The sequence below is a fragment of the Teleopsis dalmanni genome, chromosome 2 (assembly GCF_002237135.1).
Source record: "Teleopsis dalmanni isolate 2A chromosome 2, ASM223713v2, whole genome shotgun sequence".
NCBI lineage: Eukaryota > Metazoa > Arthropoda > Insecta > Diptera > Diopsidae > Teleopsis > Teleopsis dalmanni.
In genome coordinates this window covers 222,213,604-222,228,202 of record NC_051847.1, presented here as the reverse complement: position 1 = coordinate 222,228,202, position 14,599 = coordinate 222,213,604, and the positions used below count along the sequence as shown (strand labels likewise).

At 27.8% G+C, this 14,599-nt stretch overlaps 1 protein-coding gene across 3 annotated transcripts; it reads left to right on the top strand.

Annotated features, from left to right (window-relative positions):
• Positions 1–241: 241 nt before the first annotated feature.
• On the top strand, positions 242–14,289 carry LOC119679442 (actin-binding LIM protein 1-like). 3 transcript variants are annotated; one of them, XM_038091796.1, is made up of 8 exons: positions 242–550; positions 10,417–10,727; positions 10,789–11,451; positions 11,800–11,856; positions 12,036–12,559; positions 12,620–12,793; positions 12,859–12,998; positions 13,438–14,288. In XM_038091796.1, the coding sequence occupies exons 1-8, from the start codon at positions 547–549 to the stop codon at positions 13,533–13,535; spliced, it is 1,971 nt and encodes a 656-aa protein (XP_037947724.1). In that variant the 5' UTR covers positions 242–546; the 3' UTR covers positions 13,536–14,288. The 3 variants fall into 3 exon arrangements, with proteins under 3 accessions (XP_037947724.1, XP_037947723.1, XP_037947725.1); XM_038091795.1 differs by lacking the exon at positions 242–550 and adding an exon at positions 4,760–4,912; XM_038091797.1 differs by lacking the exons at positions 242–550; positions 11,800–11,856 and adding an exon at positions 4,760–4,912 and having other exon boundaries at positions 13,438–14,289.
• The last annotated feature ends 310 nt before the right edge of the window (positions 14,290–14,599 follow it).

Below are 14,599 nucleotides of genomic sequence, written 5' to 3'. Positions count from 1 at the left end.
ATGGTATTCAGTTCTGTCATGCAATTTTCGAATCGGTTAAATAAATCAGAGTTTTTGATTTTTACTACTTTTTGTAGAAGTTCGTTTTGCGAACGGCGTACATTTTGTATGTTGCAGCGCAGAAGTTACTGTACACAGAACATTTGTGTTGGTGAGTATCTGTGTGAATACTCTGTGCACGACAAAATTATTCGATTAAGATGCTCAGCAGTGCTATTTTTCCTCTCGGTCGCAAAGGTCTTCTAACGGTGCGTTTTTCCCAAAAAAAATAAGGTGTCGTTTTCAATGATTTTATGTGAAATTATTAAATAAATAATATGCAATTATAATGTGTACTTGATACAATTGTAAAATTTCTTAGTTCAATTACGAAAATTTTAAAATATATATTTGAATAGATATATAAAGACATATCTACATATATCTATCACTGAACTAAGGTGGCAAAGATAGTGCGAATTGGAATCGAGAATTGTACAAGATACTCACACTCATAAAGGAATATATTTGAAGAAGTATTGGTGTTAGTGTTGTGTTAAAAATAAAATGGGTAAGAAGACTTTTAAAAGAAAATTTGATAAATAATTGTGTTTTGGCCAATGAACGTCAGCAGTTCATCAAGATTTAATTGTTATATTATTTGCCGATATAAAAGGATTTGTAAACAATTATATAAAACAGTAATCAATTGAATAATTTGTCTCTTAGTATTTTATTTCGGCACTTATTTTGTCAATTTTTGAAGCAGTGCATGAAGTATTCGAAGGCAACCCTCTTGCGCAAACATACATGCAAAGCATAAAAAAAGTCCACTCCCTGTTTTAGTTTTTCTTATTGAGTAGAATTCTAGTTAGAATAATTGTGTTTTGGTAAGTTCGAAATTCGAAGAATGATATCACCATCGATTGAATGTACGTTGGTTGAACTTTTTTACAACATTTACCGTTTACTGCAATTTTACTTGCCGTTATAACCCGTACTTTGAGAATTATTAATATTTTAAATGAATATCCCATTTTATTATATTTATATATGAAACAAGAAGAGCATTAATATAAATAAATTGTATTATATTACACATCTCTGCGTTTTGCCGAAATTAATGCTCTAATGAAAATGAAACTGTTTTCCGTTTCGTTTGTTGGCTCTCGATTTTAATAGATTAGTGCATCTCATATCCCGTAGGAGTGAAGCAGCTACTACGAGTTGAATGTGGGTCACAACTGCACTTGACTCTTCTTCTACTTAATTAAATTCTATTTTTAAACAGTAACAAACATAGACTTCGGAAAATACACATATAAAAATATCCATGAGCATAATACTTTTGTATATCGAGTAATTATGTGAAGCGGATATTTCTTATTTAAAAATTAAGAGCTTTTGAAGGCGTTACTTTGAATTTATATCTTTTGAAAGTTATGGGAAAACAAAAAATCAAAACAATTCATATGGGTATGCAGAGCAAAAACGCATCGTAATAATGTAATAAGCAAAAGCAATTAATGTGTCTTTCACTTTGTTCTCTTTCTATTTTTTGTTGCATACCATAGATAGGCAATAGTTAACAGACCTTTTACATTTCACTTCACCTGTGTAAATTTTGCAAGCGAAAAAACATTAGCCACAATGTTGATGGGAAATACTTTTGCTGCTATCGTTCACAGCCATGCTATTTCCTCGAGTCTTCCCGGTAAAATGTAATGATTGAAAATAATAAAATATAAACATTTTAGTACAATTTAAAAAAAGCATTAAATACTAAATAAAGTACATTACTTTATACTATAGTGTTATAGTGTGTAATATTTTATGAAATGAACATTTTTATGAATTGTATAAAAGCCTAATGAAGTGATATTACTACTAAATTTTTCATTACAACAATTAATGAAGAGAGGCAATTTTTTCAACGAATTTATTTAAAAGAAAAAATAAAAAGTTATCATGTTTATTTTAATACCTGGAGTGATAATAAAAAAAATTTCTATAATTAGCTTGCTGATTAACCAAATAAAACTGGGGAATGAAATCGTAATTAAAAAATTTTTTTGCCCTGTTCATTCCTAAATTTTTTAAAGAATTTAATTTCATTTTGTAAGTTTTATAAAATAATTTCAAATTTCTCCATTTGAAATATTTTTTAAATGATAAAATAAAAGTAATTTCGTATAAAAAAATTTTATGCTTAAATAAACTTTTGTATTTCCAAACACTCCACAAACTCTACTAGCAACAAATACGAAGCTCCAGCGACGAAGTGATTGTTTGTTAATGATGCTTTCATGCTAACAATGACATCATCGTTTTGTAAAAGTGACCTCTAAAGTTATGTCAATTCTTTATAAAATGAAAACTACAATGGAAATCATATGTAGTAATTTTGTTGCAGGTTTCTAACCACTTCGTGATATTTAAATAAAGAATATTTAGTTTTGTTTACATTTATTAAATGGACATATAACTGCTATGGATGATATAAGAATACATAATTCAATAGCTTTAACTGCTACAAATTAATTATATATGCATATACGTTTAAAATTATTGCATAATAGTTATCAATACCTATATATATATGGATACGTCATTGTTGTACTTATTATTCAAGTCGTGTCTTATCAATAATTATAAGCATACACATATAAATATATAAAGACATTTTTATTGTATGGTGTGCTCAAATACACTCAATACGGTTAAGTACTGAAAGAAAAAACCACGAGTGCCTTTGCACAATCTTATAAGGCAATCAAATGTTGCTTGCTTGCTTGCTATTACCTCTTTTTTAATACCAGTACATAGTATGTATGTATAAAAACCTCTTCATTAAAGTGTTTTACATTTTTCTGCTAACCTTATTTTTAGTATTAATTTAGTTCAAGATTCTATTCAAATAAAATTTCTTCAAATCACAGTAGATTTTATAATTTAAGCGCAACTGTTAAGAAGTTAGTTGATTTACTGGTAACTGTGACTACTGGTAACCAGTGTTGAAAAATATGAAAAACCTAAAATTTTTAAACTATTGTAATCATATTATAACTTTATATGAATTTAATTTTTATTAGCATACAATAGTTACATATATTTTAAATTGTCAAGAAAGTTAAAAGCTCGTAAACGTTTTAATAACGGTATTTTTTATTGTATTATTATAGATTTTATAGTTAGAAAATTCTTCTAGTGAATTTTATATACTAAAGCTGTAAAGTAGAATAAAATGAAAAAGTTAAATATCTTGGAACACAACTTAGATTAAAGATTCATTTGGAACATTCATATACAAGAAAAAATAATAATATACATTAGAATTGTAAAATCACTTCGACCAAGTGAGAAAATAAACATTAAAAACAATATGAAGATTAACAAACACACAAAGAGGTGTAATTTTCTGTCCCGATGAATATCATATACTGACATTGTATAATTACGTATGGTTAAAAACTTAACGTTAAAGCATATATTTCAAGCCTCCAGACATAACTAAAAAAACATAAATATATGTACGAGAAAATGGATTGCGTTATAGTTAATACTAGATTCACACGAGAATTTTGATTTTAATTTAAACTGTCATTTCAAATTCTTCTGCTAGTAATTTTTGACAGCTAAAATTACTTCTAAAACTGTCGTATGTATCCAATATAAGGAACCCTTCCAATAGTCGAAAATAAAATAAATTGTAACTAAAACATACTAAAAGTTTGAGGAAATATCTGAACAGATCCCAGATATACTGTTTTAAGAAGTCAAATAAAGATTATGAAGTTTTCTGAAAGAAAAATAATTTATTAAAATATTTCGTTTAATACAATTTTAAAAACAGTTTTTATAGTTTGACAGATACAAAATATACAATGTAAATTAATTGATCTGTAATAATATATATTTTTTGCGCAGAAATAATAAGAATATTATAATACTATAATACATACATTTTGAACTTGAAATACATTAACTAAACCAAGAAGAAGAAGACAGCATCCTCTAAGAGTGAACGTTTGTGACACGGAGATATGGTGGGAGGATAGCATAAAATATCTGGGGGTCACTTTTGACAAACGGTTCAATTGGCTTAAACATTTGAAATACAAACGGAATAGCTGCTCTAAGATTCTACATTTATTAAAGCCGCTATTTAATAATTATCACTTCAACTTTAAAAACAAAAAGTTACTTTATACGCAAGTAATTAGATCAGCACTACTGTACGGATGTGTTACATATAGCAAAGCCTCAAATACTACCTTAAAGCAATTACAGATAGCTCAAAACCTGGCTTTAAGAAGACTGTTTTTAAAAATTCCATGGTATATTAGATTAACAGATATACATAGAGATCTTAGGATTGACTCAGTGAAAAAATATATCAGAGACAGAGCTCTGAAATTATTCACTAAAATTGATACGCTACTTAACCCCGCACTAACAATCCTCAAGTCCACTTCTGGATTCTTAGGAAAATAAGCTGATTTATCAACTAAAAGACAAATAAATGATTTGATTTCTTAACCTAGTTAAAGCCTAGTGTGGGGTAGTGATAAGCCCCCCAGCCATTATAGAGTAAAAGTGCATTAACTCAAGAAGAAGAAAAAGAAGAAGAAGTAAATAATTAGACCAATTAGAATGTTTTTATCATTATTTAGACACAAAAGTTTTAAATCACAAAAACAAATTAATACAAATGTCAAAATGTTTTTTGACGACATTTAAATTTTTCATATTTTTTTTTATTTTTTTTTTAAATCTAAATGTTGAAATTTTTTAATTTTTTGCTGAAAGGTGAAGTGCTCCAATTTCAATTGAGCGGTATATATATGACTTCTAATGCACATATATGTGTTTACTAAAAGATGATTATTATTGTGAACTCAACATTATACAATATCGAACATAATGATAAATGGTATGGTGTTATAATTATTACTTATAGTATCATTGTTAGTTTAAAAAAAAAACACTAATAATACAAATAATTACGTAAATTTATATTTTCAATTCATTTTTCATTTCGCAAAACTACCATGCTGGTTATGTGTATTTAACATAATATTCTTAATTAAAAATCAATAACTTTACTTTTTACTTTTTATTAACATTAAACATTAAGTTTAATAAAACATTGAAAGGTGAGAATTATAATGTAAGATAGCGGCACAAACCAATAAAATTCTTATCAAATATCATGTGCTATCAATAAAGGGTCCAAACTGTTTGTAATAAATTGAGTGTTTTTACAATTTTTATACTTCTATAATACTTTCAATAATAGAGTTTTGCTCAATAATAGAGTAAAACGGAATTGGGAAATTTAAATTAACTTTCATGAAATTGTAATGTTCTAAACTTTCGTAAAAAAATAATTATATTTTATATTCAAATATTTTCTAATCTCTAATGTAATTTAAAAATGTTTTTAAGTATGATAGAACATTTTATTTTTAACCTTTATTTTCCATTACATAATAATTGTTGATGGAACAATTTTTTTTTTGTTTTTGGTAATTAATTATAACAACTTTCAATAAACAATAACGAAATTAAAATTAAAATTAAAATGCTTATAATATTTAATATAATAAAATTCAATATTTTAACTTAGCTTATTTTAAATTTTTAAGTAATTTTAAAATAACATTTTAATTTTAGTAATTTACATTGCAGTAATTTTAAATTACAGAAATGTAATTTAATTAATTATATATATAACTTTGTATTTGTAACTCTAAAAATATTAAATTTTTTTCAGTACTTTAACGTTCAAACCATAATTTATTTGCAGTGTTGGTAATTGCTATAATAATCATTCTTACGGAAGTTTTTTATTGATGATACATTATTTAATTTATAAAATATTATGTTAATATTTTTAATTTATTTTAAATTTGATTTAAAAAAAAATCTTATAATAAATTGATCTAACTGTTCTTAAAATTATACTGAACATTATGTTCAAAAGGTCGCCTTATGCAAGTATTAATTTAAAGTAAATAATTTGTATGTATGCAAATTAAACATCATGACTTTTATACTTAAAATTACACATATTTTATCTCTGCTCAATTGAAAATTTATATTATATTCATCTTTGTATATAATGTTACGTTTCGTTCTCAAAATAAATAGATATGAAAACTGCGTATAAAGCATTGCTTTATTTTATGAAATTTAAAAATTTCATTGAAACATCATCTGTTGGTTCTCCTTACCAACAGATTTTGACACAATAATCAAGCACATTTCACCCCAAAGTTTGATTTAGCAAAAGCCTTCCCTTGTTATTTTAGTATGTAGCGAGATAAAAAACCTGCAATAATATCATAATAATGATGCCGGCTGACGGCAAAAAGCATATACCATATTAAGTTTATTCTGAGATTTGCGCAGAAAGAAAAATGAATAAATTAAATTTTAAAATGATGTAACTGTAATTTAATTGTAAACTTATTTAACATTTTTAAAAAATAACTAAAGTTTAAAAAATACTGTTTTTTAATACATCAAACAAAGTTTGTGTTGTAACATTTTGTGATTGTTAAAAAAACAGCACATCTCATATTTAAATAAAAATCGTATTTGAATTTCAAACATGAAATTATTTGTAAATTCATTATTTTTATTTAACCTGTTTTTATACAAACCTTGAATTTTAAATTAAAAAAAAAATGGACTGTATTTAGAAATGACGTCATTTAAAACAGTGACGACTACAAAAGATAAAGTAAAATTAATAAAATAATTTGAATTTTTAAACATTTAAATTTTCTTTAAAATTAAAATTTATTTTTAATTTTGTTTTGGGGATTATAGAATTCCAAGTAATTCTATAAATTTTCAACCTATAAAGAACGAACATTTATTTGATAAGTTCAAGTCTTGTGTTAAATGAAATTTTTTCAATTGACCTCTTGACTTAGTAATAAAATAAAATATAGAGTAGAAAAATGTTAAGCTAGAATTTCAATTCAAGTTTTAGTGTACTACCCGAATTCTTTAAATTTTTGAATGTTTATAACCTTATACATTAAATTCAATTTTCCCACATGGAAAACGGGCTCATTTAGTATATAAAAAGTGGGTTGCCCTGTTTCAGTGAACCATTATTTTTCTCTAGTGGTTACAATTATCGTCAAGTATTCTTATATGACTTGCACAACCATAATGTTCATTCCATCTCTCTATCCTCATCTTCATTTTATGTAATTATTCATTGCACATTTTGACTCTATTAAAGCTATTGTAGGTTTAATCGCTTCTTTATTGTGGACATCAAATCTCTTTTATTTTTAACGTAATATCTCAATATTAAGCAACCAATGCTTATCTTGTAGTTGCCTGAAAAAAAACTGTTTTAGTCTCAAAGCAACAAATTCCTCCTGAATTTTTCATAGACAAGATCTCTACATCATACATTAAGATTGAGAGATTTAAAAATATTTTTACTTACTAAAAATAACACAGTTCTTTACAATGTCTGCCGAAAAATTTTAAGGTGACTTGTTTATTTATTTTACTTTCCATTTGCAACTGTTTGCTATATGTTAAGACATTCCAAACCGTACGATACTATGATCATATAATCATAATCAACGATTTGAAGTCTTTTGATTAATAAGATATATTGTATTTAAATTATATGTTCTTATCACATTAATTTATTAAACGTTTTTAGATCACAGAAAAGAATGCTTCAATAAACTCATTAAAATCTAAACTCAATAAACAATAAAATCATATGCTCACAATAATCATATATCAAAATCTGCTATCTATACAAATTATCTCCGATCTCCGTTACTATAATCTGTGTTAAGTTTGTAGTGTTTACATTACATAGTAATTATCGTAAATATTTCTTTCAAGATCTGTAAATTGATGAAAACGTATTCAGTATTTAACGCAAGGGAGCAATTCCTTTAATTCTGTGTGATAGATATACGTGATATCTTTCGAAAAATCGCGAAGATATGCATTTTTATTAAAATCAAATAGTAATAAATTTTGTATATAATCAGTATATATTTTTATTATGAACTTATTATTAAGATGGCAGATTTCATCTGCTGAATACCAGTTAAGGTAACATCAGCAGTATCTTAAAGTCCAAATTAATAAATCTAATATATATATTTATTTGAATACATACCTTTTCACATTTTAGCAAGTAATCAATAAAATGTACAAATGTACTAACATATTTTATGATCAAATTTCAAAATATTGTTATGCACTAATAACACAAATGGTAAAGGAAAATTGTTCATAAAATTGATCATAGTAGATTGAGTTTCAATAATTTATTAAATCAGAAACAATCATTTCGTATATGAAAATAACGAACAATTTTATAGTGTAGATAAACTCTTAACCGACGAAGCTTTTTATAGGTTTCCCGTAATTAAATTTACTTCCCATGCTGACCCAAACCTCTGCCGACCTCATTATTTCTTATGACTTCACGTATTTGAGTAATTATATTTCTAATACATGCTCAACATTTGAAATAAAATTTTTACATGTCCTATTTTATGGATTGCCACACGCAATAAATTTCTGCAGTTGCTGTGTCGAGAGAAGAACAAGTACAAGTACACATGTACATGTCCATACCGGAAAGCAGCATTGTCCATATAACCAAATCATGTTTTCATTTCATTTTAACATATATCTACAAGATACTTTTTATGCGATTTTACTGTATGTCTCTATTTTACCTTTTTATGCATATACATACATCGTACGCATAGCGTACGGTCGGTGATGTTATATTCCACAATTGTATCTATTATTCATATTTTGAACAAATTCACACATAGCAAATTTTATATTCCGGCTAAAAATTCATTCTAACAGTAAATCCATTCGAGGTCTTTTTAATTTAAAAATTTGTTCTTTTCTGTTCTTTCTGTAAATATCGAAATTTTAATTATCGCATCGTTAGATGCAATTAGCATGAATAATATTTTTTGCTCTTTTAAATAAAAATTGCCAAACAAACAAACTTCGCAAAGAATTTGTTTGCATTATTTATTACTTATTTTCATCTACCTTTAGAGGTGAATATGTTTCTTTCCGTATTCTCGAGGTACTCGTGTATGCTTTCTATATAGGTCAAAATCAGATACGAACAACTACTACTGGTTCATACATTTCAGCCGAACAATACAAGGTTTTCAAGGCTTTCGATTGCAGCAAATACAGATACTTCGTCCTTGTGCATTTGTTTTTAAGTAGCTTTGGAATTCATTACATTTCTTTAAATTCTTATAAATTTAATAAATTAAGTTATGAGAATATATGTAAATCTTTTTTGTAAAAAAGAATGTACTCATTCTTAAATTGTTTTAAATTATACTTGACTATACTTGAATCAAAATAAACACAAGTATTAGATTTAAATCTTTTTATAAGTATAATTGATAAAATTACATGACTGGGTATACATATAGATACAAACTGCAGATTCTGCGAAGAAAATGAGGAGTCGGCCACACATGTACTGTTGGAATGTCCTGCGCTTATGCACATATTGAATAGGTTCCTGAGAATGTCTATTTTTACGGGAGAGGCAATAAAACTCTGTAATAATAAAAATATAATTATACTTAATAAAGAATTGTTTATCTTGTTATTATTAGTTATTAGTTGACTTAGAGAACTCAAGCACTTACTCAAGTAGTTTGACTTTTTCAGGTACAATTATAACTGCTAGCCTATAATTCGAATAGAAGAAAGAATCTCAATATGAACTCTTCTGGAAAATTTTGGAAAATTTTATATTGTATAAAATATATATGTGCATAACCTATACATACATTATATAATTCCTCATTTTTTTTAAATGCTTTCTTTGCCTTTAGTTTGTGGTTAATTTCGTAACTATTTTATATTACAAAAGCTATATGGAAGATACACTTATTATAAGGTATTTCATTGATTGTTATACAAATATACCTTATGTAATGTAAATAATTAAAAATACAATTGCTTAAGTGTTACAACATTAGAAAAATTAATACATATTCATATATATATATTTACATAGAACATAAATATAAATTTTGTTTTAATTACTACGTGTTTGAGGCAAAAAACGATCGTGCTCTACCCCACATATTTGTAAGGTTACGACTATTATTATTTAATAATAAGTTATAAAATAAAATTACTGTAAAGTAAAAAACAAATATTGAAAATATTTACTAGTATAATATTATGTTACAATATATAGAATAATATATTAATAATTTATAAACAAATATTTGAATATAAATTACAAATTCTTTCAAAACTTTTGTCTTTTGGCTTCGAACATATTTTTTAATTTAATTTTTGATATAAATTTTTTTGCAAATCCATTGAAAACTAACGATTATATAAAATACACATAATAATTTGTTTTATTTTTAGGAAAACAAAAAATTTATTGTGCAAAATGCGACAAAAAATGTTCTGGAGAAGTTCTACGTGTGGCAGATAAACACTTTCACAAGGCATGTTTTCAGTGCTGCCAGTGTAAGAAATCACTAGCTACAGGTGGTTTCTTTACAAAGGATGGTGCTTATTATTGCATTCCTGATTATCAGAGGCTATACGGAACAAAATGCGCTGCCTGCCAGCAATATGTAGAGGGAGAGGTAGTCTCAACTATGGGGAAGACGTATCATCAGAAATGTTTTACGTGTTCCAAATGCAGTAAGCCATTTAAGTCTGGAAGCAAAGTACATACACATACACATTATTTAAATAATGCGTGCATCTGAAGCATTTCTTCATTTCTAGGTTACTAATACTGGCAAGGAAGTATTATGCGAAAACTGTGTTGCAGGTCCTGCTGCATCGCCTGTGCAAAAAACTAATGATATAGTACATAAAGATGGCACTGCATCGCCACCACCGTTAGCAGAAAGTCCTACTAGGGCTACAGCACATCAGCAGATGAGTAATGCGATTTCAGATAGGGCTCGCATTAAAGAAGATTATGATCCGAACGATTGTGCTGGTTGTGGAGAACTTTTGAAAGAAGGTCAGGCATTGGTCGCCTTAGATCGTCAATGGCACGTTTGGTGTTTCCGATGTAAATCCTGTAACTCCGTTTTAAATGGAGAGTATATGGGTAAAGATGGTGTACCTTATTGTGAGAAATGTTATCAAAAATCATTTGGTGTAAAATGTGCTTACTGCAATCGCTTCATAAGCGGAAAAGTATTACAGGCAGGAGATAATCATCACTTCCATCCAACATGTGCACGTTGCACAAAGTGTGGTGATCCATTTGGTGATGGTGAAGAAATGTACCTACAAGGTAGTGCAATTTGGCATCCTCGTTGTGGACCTGGTCCATCGGAAGCTGGTATAATTTTAAATGGTACCGGTGTTACTAGCAACGGTAATTTTACAGATACTGAATGCGATCGCATTAGCTCTAGTGCACTTAGTGAAATGGTAAGTTATTTTTCAATTGAAATATATACATAAATATTATATGGCATGGCGAGGTGCACCAATTCTTTGGCTATAAATACACTTATCACCGAACAACACATTCACACCTTATATAAATATATACACACATATATATATATATATATATATATTGAAAATAAAGACCCGCAAAGCCACTAACCACACTGAGCACTCGCCTGCTCGCATGATTGTCAAACTGCCGCACCTGCCGCACCTGCTGTACTGGCATCCCTCCTATTTTAGAACCTTATGATTTATCCTATATTATTATGCATTTTAGTTTTCACTTCTTTATCAGCTTGCAATGGTTTTTGTTGTTGTTTTCAGTACATGCGTTCCAGAACACCGAGTTTTAATGGTTCACTTTATTCCTCTAGCCGCAAGGTTTGTTTTTATTTTATATTATTATTTCATTTTGTTTATATTATTTTTTTCGTAAATACATAATTTTTATCCTATAAATACCGCTGCACATTAAAAGGGCGCTAAAGTGCTAAATATTTTACTAATTTAAACAAATTTATGATCATAAATTTATTAATAACATATTATAACAATTATAGCACTATCGAACTGTAAGTCCTGGTTTGATATTGAGGGAATATGGTCGGCCTGGATATGAAGACATTTCACGTATTTATACGTATAGTTATTTGACGGACGCACCTCATTATCTTAGGAAGCCAATTGATCCATATGATAAAACACCATTATCACCACACTTTCATCGCCCATCTTCTTATGCGACTAGTACTGGTGGTTCTGTGTCTGGTAGCAGGCCATCGTCGCGTCCACATTCAAGAACGCGCAGTGCTATGAAAGTGCTAGTTGATGCAATACGATCAGAAACGCCACGTCCTAAAAGTCCAGGTATGAACAATGAAGAACCTATTGAATTATCACATTATCCAGCAGCGAAAAAACCACCACCGGGTGAAAAACCAAAAATTGAGCGAGATGATTTTCCTGCACCACCATATCCCTACACAGATCCTGAACGAAGGCGACGTTATAGTGACTCATATAAAGGAGTTCCTGTTTCAGATGAAGACGAAGTCGATAATACCAAGAATGGAGAAGTTCAATTGTAAGTTATTTTAAATTTATTAAGTAAAAGACATTAACTTTACTTTTCAAAAACTACCAGACGACTACAACGAGAAGCTGAAGAATTAGAAAAACTCAATTCTAATATCGGATCAGTGATAGCCAAAGATCTTAAAGAACATGCTAAATATAGGAAATGGAAGCAAAATAATTTAGATCCAAGAAATGCATCACGTACACCATCAGCATCCAAAGAACCTATTCATAAATTAAGGTATAGTTATCTATATTCGAATCTGCCTAGGGACTACATCTTATACACAAGTTTATTATATTTAGGTACGAATCACCTATCGGTGCCTCGCCATCACGTAATTTGGATCATCAGAAACCCTTCTACGAAGATGAAGCGTTCGATCGATCAACCAGCTATAGAGGTTCACTTGGTAAATCGCTTGGCAATGCGCCTAGTTACAACGGTAATTAAATTTAAAACTTCTATTGAAGACAGTTAGTTTAATGTAATGTTTTTATATTAGAAAAATTAAAACTAATTTTAGGTTACTTAAAAAGAAAGGTTAGAATTTCAGAAGAAAATAATTTATGTATAAAAATGAAGAAAGATGCAGGGCTATTCGTTAAATATATTTTTTAAATATTTTTGATTTATTTAAAAATAAAATTAACTGCAATTGTTTTATAATTTTATTTACTTTATAATAAATTTCGTATGGAGTATAATACATTTTAATTAAGTTATATTATGATAACCATTAGTTTAAATTTTTATTTAAATTTTAAAATATTTTTTTATTATTATTATTTCATGGATTTATAATTGTATCTTGATTTTTGTTAATTATTATCTCTGTTTTTCATTTTTAATCATTTTATTTCAATACCAAATATTATTGTTAGCAATACATTCCTACCGATCGCCACCAAAGCCTGGATATGGCTTTAAAACATCAACCTTGCCGCCTTATATGCGCTCTGGATATAGTTCAGTAAGTTAAAGATACGAGTGTTCTTTGAAATATTTAGCCGAACCATTTCAACGATGCTTCAACAGAATTGTAACAATAACACAATTGTGTAAAATTTAATTATATATATTATATGTGTACAAATATCTCTCAGTATAGGTGGTCATAGATTAAACTTACTCATATATAAGTACTCAATTATGTGCGCAGTTGTATAGATCATAAAAGTAATATAATATTTACCTACATTTCTATTTTTACTTTCTGCTGCTTATTATTATTATTGGGTACTGGAATTGCTGTTTATTGCCATTGGTTGCTGCTAATGTACTTGCTGTATGAACACCGACTTACACTAACATTAATATGGGTTCCTGGTGAATAATTCAACTTTTTATATAAAATCATAACGATCATTTATGAACATGCACGTATAAATTCAATCATCCATACAAACCACAAAATTGTCATACCTCATCACACTTCCAACATCAACGTTCGTTCATTCATCTTATCATCTTATAAATTATAACTAAAACACTCAACACAATGTTAAAAAAATATGCAAAAATGTACAAATTTCGACGTCGTGTCGTTAGTGGTGAGCTCACTGCGTCATATAATTAAACCCGGATACGGCTTGGCTCCTCGTTCTCATACCTTTAGTTCAACCTCATCCGCCGGTGCAAATGTACATGGTGGTGCAGTTATTGTAAGCGCTTTAAATGTTGTTAATACTTATTTTATAGAATTTTCATTTTGTTAATCCAATTATTTAACAATTATTCTTTAACATATATAAACTCGAATAAAAAAGTTTATGCATTAACCTAGTTCTGCATGCGAGCACAATTGAAATGAACATATAAATTTATATTTTATAATAAAAAATTATTAATAGGCTGATAGAAATCGAAGTTAGATGTTTTTTTATTTGTTGATAGTATGTTAATAGTACTTTTTATACTCAATTTAAAATTACTGATTTTTACAACTATTAAAAATGAAATTTAGTGCAGTGCAAAATAACGTGTGCTTTTTAAAATGCATTTAGAACCCTTAATAACAAATGTTTAAAAAATCTATATTCAATT

What these genes read in the sequence shown, in the direction of transcription:
- LOC119679442 (XM_038091795.1), top strand. An exon ending in AAGAATGGAGAAGTTCAATT is followed by an intron (nt 12,560 to 12,619) that starts GTAAGTTATTTT and finishes AAAAACTACCAG; the next exon opens with ACGACTACAACGAGAAGCTG. An exon ending in GAACCTATTCATAAATTAAG is followed by an intron (nt 12,794 to 12,858) that starts GTATAGTTATCT and finishes TATTATATTTAG; the next exon opens with GTACGAATCACCTATCGGTG.